This window comes from Gavialis gangeticus, unplaced genomic scaffold (assembly GCF_001723915.1).
Source record: "Gavialis gangeticus isolate Ggan-Ray unplaced genomic scaffold, GavGan_comp1, whole genome shotgun sequence".
NCBI lineage: Eukaryota > Metazoa > Chordata > Crocodylia > Gavialidae > Gavialis > Gavialis gangeticus.
The window spans coordinates 5124081-5130445 of NW_017729022.1; the positions used below are offsets into that span (position 1 = coordinate 5124081).

A 6365-nucleotide genomic window follows, 5' to 3' on the forward strand; every position below is an offset into this window, starting at 1 on the left:
CGCCCCGCCCTTTCGCAGGGGGGCTGGCCGGGCCGGGCCGGAGGAGGAGCCGGCTGAGCAGTAGTGTCGGCCGCGCCCACCCTCGGCCCAAGCCCCGCGGGCCCCGGCGCAGCGTCGCGCTGGAGCGGGGTTGCTGCGGTCAGCTGGGATCCGCGGGGGAGTGGCACTGAAGGCAGGTTTGGGACTCGGGAGCCGGCCTGCTGGCAAGGGCGGCCCTCCCTGCTGTAGCCTGCCCTGCGTAGCTCCCTGCTGGAGGGTCTCGCTCAAACTCCTGCATTGAGCTGCCAGGGGATATTTTCTGAAACGACTCGCATACAACGGAAATTGGTCACATCCCAAGGACTGTTTCTTTTTTCTTCTTCCTTCCTGCCTCCTTGGCAGAGTTTCACTGGGCAGTGTCCACCAGCTCCTTGGACTCATTGTGGGGCCCGTGGGTGCTGTTGGGTGTGCTTAGTCCGCTTGGTGTCCTTCCTTGGCATGCTAGTTCCTGCCCTTTGGCCTCTGCTCCTGTTCCTGTTTTCATTATTATTTGTCCCAAGTACTCAGTAACATATCACTAGTGGCCCCCAAGTATTAAAGGGGGCTTATAGCTTCCTTGATGGGCACCCGGGCCCGTGTTTTGCCCTGATGTGCTAAAAGTCCTTCCTGGCTGCTTGGCTGAGTTTCACTGGGCAGTGCCTACTGGCTCCTTGAACTCTTTGGAGGGCCACGGGGCGCTGACTGGTGTGCTCTGCTCAGTGTCCGCTCTTGGACCGCTTGCTATTTATTAACTTCACCACTCCTGCCCTCATCCTTGCTTTCACTTTTTTCCCCTCATAATCTGTTGATGCAGTCTTAGTGACCCTCTCTGATAACAGCCAGGGCTCACAGCTTCATGTGGGCTCATGCACATGTTCCTTGCGTGCATCAGATAGGCCTTCCTGGCTGCTGAAGATCATCTGGAACTGACACTAGATTGCAGTCTGGGCTTGAGGAACTCCTACAGGAGGGGCACTTCCCTAGTTAATCCTAACCCAGCTCTGCTTGGATATCTGTTCATGGTGCTCTTGTCTACTGGCCCATTTGTTAGTCACGGGGGGAGCCATTATGTACTGGAGAGCAAGGAAGATTGATTATTGATTCATCCAGCCCTAAGATGACCACAGAAGCTTGAAAAGAAGGCTCCTCACTTCAGGCATCCTTCACAGCACACACCGCCATTTGAGCAGCTGGGTTGAAAGCTTAAATTCCCCAGGAATCTAGGTGAAATTCTCTCATGCCAGCATAATCTTGCTTGCCAAAGGCAAGTAAACATGTTTAACAGATACTAATATAATTGTTTTTAATTCAGAAAAAACAGTTATTAGAGCAAGGCAGATATGTGATGTATGATAATGGTTTGCCTTTCTTTGTGAGCCAAATATTGTGTGTTAGCAAGAACTTCATAGTGAGTCTCCTCCCAGTTGGTGCAAATTAGCAGAGTTTACTGTACTATACAGTACTGTATTGGGGAAAGTAACAAAACAGTTTAACAGCTCATACTTATGCAGTAAGGGTATTTCTCATTATTATAATATAATCAGTTGTAGTTGCTATGAATTACTAGTCATTAGTTGGTATGATGAGGAAATGGTTATCTTCTTTCTAGAGTTTCATTTGTAGGTTGGAGCTGAGTTTTATTTTCTGCACTCTCCTCCCCCTTAAGACAGGCTTAGGAGTCTCCCACTGTAGTGTTTGATCATATTCAAATAATACCTAAAATGTTTTGGTTTTGTTTTCATCAGAGCTTTGCAGTGCCTTAATGTATATGTAACTATGTTGATAAAACCTAAGATGGTATTTACTGAACAAAAATCTGTAGTCACATTAGTATGCCAGGGTTACATTTTCCATGTAAGCATGGAAAATTCAGAAAATAAGTTAAAATTCTTAACTACGTATTCTAACATAAGGCACTGGACCCAGCAGGCTACGTGTAGAATAGAATCAAGCTGTTTATGTTATTTCAAAATCTTCAGTTGCTCTAAGATTTTATTGCTTTTGTAAGTGTTGTGGTTTTTTTCTTCTGTATTTCTTCCTTCCTCATTTGCCAAGGCTTGTTCTGTGAACTAGTCAGCAAGTTCCTCATCTCATTTGAATGGTATCTAATAAACAACACCAGACTTGCTGTTGCATGGATTCTTCAGCAGCACTTTGCCTTCGTATTTTAAAATGTAAGTGGCAGGTTTGTTGCAACAAAAGGGAATAGGAATATGCTCAGTTTCATTAAGGAACATATTTCTCACATTGTGCAGATGATAGAGGTGCACTTTCATACTGTTACTGGGATCTTAAGTTACTTTGGTCTGATGAAAGTATTGAAGTAGACACTTATTTAAGACATTTAGATGTGTTTTCCCATAACGTGCACAGACTTTCATTCTGTTATTTTGGGAATTGATGCAGGAGTGAGAACAGAATTGTAGTGAGTTAATTGAAAAGGCGAGTTCATGCATTACTTGATTTGATTACAGTTGGCATCACTGGACTGGCTTTATTTTTTAGCTCCCCCATGACTCCCCTTTTTTCCCTAAAATGAGTCGGTGAAAAAATGACATTGGCATGCTTAAATACTGCTAGGTAATGCAGTTCTGAAAGCATTATAGATGTTTGTTGAAGTGAGAGCCATGTTTATTTTTAATGTGGTGTTTCTAATTTAAAAAAAAAACAACAAAATCTTCCCTAGTAAAATATAACTTTTGAGAAGGGGCAAAAGGTTTGTTTTGCATCAGGTTGCTTACAAGTCTAAGCAATTCTTTCAAAAGTTGATGCTTTCCCATAAAATAGCTTTCTTCAGAGTTGCATCTTGGCTGACTTGCATATTTGTCTAAATTCTTCCCTTCCATTTTTGTCCTCAATTGCATATTAGATTGTTGGTCCACTTATTGGCTTCATTTTCGATTTGTCACAATACAAATACGGAGGTTGTTTGGAGGTATTTTGATTTACATGTGGAAAACATATACCATATTTAAACACCCGTCATTTAAATTTGGAAGAGAAACTGGAAAATAAGCTTGTTTTTTTTCTGCGCTTGTTAAACTTGTCACAGAAATGCATATTTTTAGTTCTTTCCCAGTTTTACTTTAAATTTTCACACCGATATTCCCTTTTCTGTTTGTAAAGCATAGTTGGGCTGGCCCTGTTTTTAATGCAAGTGGTGGTTTTTCCTTTAGATTTTAGTTGGTAAATAAAAGGGAGAAAAAGTATTCTCTAGAGAAACTGAGAAACTGTTAGGAGTCTACAATATGGTGATAAAATCATCAGTGCAAACTTTGAGTTATGAGGGGTTGCCAGAAGGAGGTTGCCTGCTTATCCTTCTTTCTCAGTAGGTAGGGTGCTAGATGAGAGGGTGCAACTGAGGGGATCACACACGTCTGCCAGAAAGGGATAAACACGCTTCGCTGTGTTTATCCTTTCTGGCAGACGTGTGTGATCCCCTAGCATCATCTTGGCTGCCCCGTCCGGAGGTCGCTGTGCCGCGAGTCTTGAGTAGTACATGACAGCTGTCAGTCACAGTCACTGAAGGTTCCACCCGATGGTGCAGTGCAGTTTCTGATGTCCACCCTTGAATTGATTGACTCAATGGCTATGTGGTTTCAGGTTCCAGGTGGCTCAACTAGCTTAAAATGGCTTTTAGAGTAGAGTTTTGTAATGGTAAGTTCCTCTGGCTAGGCTATTGTTAATTAACAGCCAGAGGCTCTTGCTTTGTCATTCAATTATTTACTGACTCCTACATACTCCATTCACTCAGGGGACCAGCCCAATACAGCAATATAATTCCAGTGATTACAATTGCAATGTATTCTTATAATAATAACTTTAGTAATACAAGGTATGGTTTACTCTAAAGAATGCATTTGTTAAAAGGTATAAAACACAAAATACAGAATGCCAGGGCAAAGATGAGACAGATGAAATATAAAATGCATTGTGAGATAGTGAGGATCAGAGGCCACTGGGGACAGTAAGTGAGTTAGGTTAGATGCAATCATGTAGACTGATTTAACATAAAACTTTAGACAGCTATGGGAAGTTTGCTTTGGGAAATAGGTTTTAATTAAAGAGGGAATGTGTTCACTGGGATATATTTACAGTCATGCTTTCAATGCACCTTGGCTTTTTTTGTCTCTTACAGACTTTGCTTTGAAGTGGATATTTTTGTTTCTTTGTCATCTTTAGTAACACTTAGCTCAATTGATATGTAGATGTAGTTTGTAGGTTTCTCCTACAGAAAGCCACTTCAGCTTTCTGGCTTGCTCCAAGCCTTGCCACACGCATGCAATGAGTGTGTGAGGTCTGTGCCAATACCTAGAAGGAAAAAGAAATGCACAAAAAGGGTGGGGGGGTGCACAGGCAAGAAGGGGCTTCTGTTATATCAGTGCCCACAAGGGGAGTGTACAAAGGAGGATACCTGTTACAATATCTGTCCTGAACCGATAATGTTTTAATGGGTTCATGGGATGCCATGCATGTTTGCTTGAGTTTGTTGTGCTGATATGGCTTGTTTGGTCTCAACAGACAGGTGGAATTAAGCTGTATCATTCTTATATTTATGCATTGTGGTATTGATGTTAAATTGTAGGAAATACATTTTATAAGGCCAAGATTGCATAATATGAAATAATTCTCCAGTGTCACTCCTAATGCTGTGACAGGAGCTTGTTTACTCATCAAACAGGTCATTGCAGATGTGGCTGAGGCACTTGAGCCAGGCCTTTCCAGACAATCATGAATTTGTATTTTAGAAGAGGAGACCCATAAGAATTAGCACCTGCTGAGACTGTTCAAGGAAGGACATTCTTCCAGTGGGGAAATTAAGTGAGACACAGAATCTTTGTCCCTGACAGACCTTTCTAACACTTAAGACGTGATTAACTAGTTAATCATATCTTAAGTAGTGCCTTGGCCACTCCATTAAATCAATGATTGGTGTGATGAAAGGAAGAATAAGCCACAAAGTTATTACACAAAATATGTGTAGTAATGTGTGGCTGGTTCCTATCATATGTTTGTGACCAGTGCTCCCAGCCTTCAAGACTGCATTATGCTACAAAGGCTGGGAGCACCCATCAGGACTCCCAGCTGCTGGAGTGCATGATGTGTTCCACTAGCTGGGTGTGCCTGTCAGCTGGTGGGTGCTCAGAGTTGAAGGAGCATAGGGAGCCAAGGTTACTACTTTCCAGTGAAAGGGAAACCTGGGATCGTGATCCTGGGCTCGGCCTGCACTGGCAACATGGCATGATGGGATATGCTACATGATTCCCCGCAACCGTGCCTCCAGCATGCATGGCATGGCAGGAAGTGTGGTTGTTGGGATCACGCATGAGATCCCATTGTACCTTTATTTTAACCTCTGTCAGGGGTGTTTGGGATATGTTTGAAAGGATACAAATATTCTCCTGATCATTATTAGATCCTGAAAGACTTTTAGTCTGGTAAGCGTGCACCTTGGCAGGGGCAGAGTATTATGTTGTGTGGGCTCCTCAAGAACCCAGTGGATAATGTGGAAAGAGCCAAGTAAGAAATTAAATTATATTTAAGCCTTGCCAGGAGAGTAAGTCTTAGTCTTCACTATGTTTCTGTGCCTAGAAAAACTAGTGTCTTTTAGCTATGGGCTGAGTAGAAGTTGAATTCTTATATTTGAGATGCAGGATAAAATCAGATTATTGTTCTGGTATTTTTTTTAGTTTTATTTCTTTGTTCCTTATCTCTGTCTATCTCCTCATCTGGTTACTGATTCCTTATGTTTGATGTCATTTTTATAATAAATCATTTTGTTATCTTCTATAGCATACATATTGTCAGTGATAATTGCAGGGTAAATTTGATTTAAATCACTGGGCAGGAAGCCTTGATTTAATCATTGTTTTCTGCAAAAAGTACACTCTTGTTGTTTGATATTCTCTATTCATTTAACTTCTTGAAACTTTGCACTTTTAGAGACACGAAAGGGCTTGTCTCTGCACTTCTGTGTACACAGTCAAGAATGCTGATGGGTCTGTAATCAGGTCTGCTATCTCACATCTCCCTATACTGCTGTTAACAAGCATGTTATCTCTGGAGATGCAAATCCACATTTTGAGAACTGAAACTAAGAATCATAGAGCTGCTTTCATAGATTTCATAGACATTAGGGCTGGAAGGGACCTCGGAAGATCATTGAATCCCGCCCCCCAGGAGGTCAGCTGGAGTCATAGGATCCCAGCAAGATAAGCATCCAATTTGCTCTTGAAGGTGTTCAATGTAGGTGCTTGAACCACCTCCGATGGCAGGCTGTTCCAGACCTTGGGGGCTCGGACAGTAAAGAAATTCTTCCTTATGTCCAGCCTGAAACGGTCTTGCAG

At 42.4% G+C, this 6365-nt stretch overlaps 1 protein-coding gene across 1 annotated transcript in view; it reads left to right on the forward strand.

Moving 5' to 3' along the window:
* The window catches only part of BMT2 (base methyltransferase of 25S rRNA 2 homolog), a 102973-nt gene that overhangs the window by 5176 nt on the left and 91432 nt on the right, over window positions 1–6365 (forward strand). Inside the window, exon 2 of the mRNA XM_019514553.1 lies at window positions 5316–5324. Coding sequence (XP_019370098.1) covers window positions 5316–5324 — 9 coding nt within the window. The remainder of the gene's footprint in view (window positions 1–5315; window positions 5325–6365) is intronic.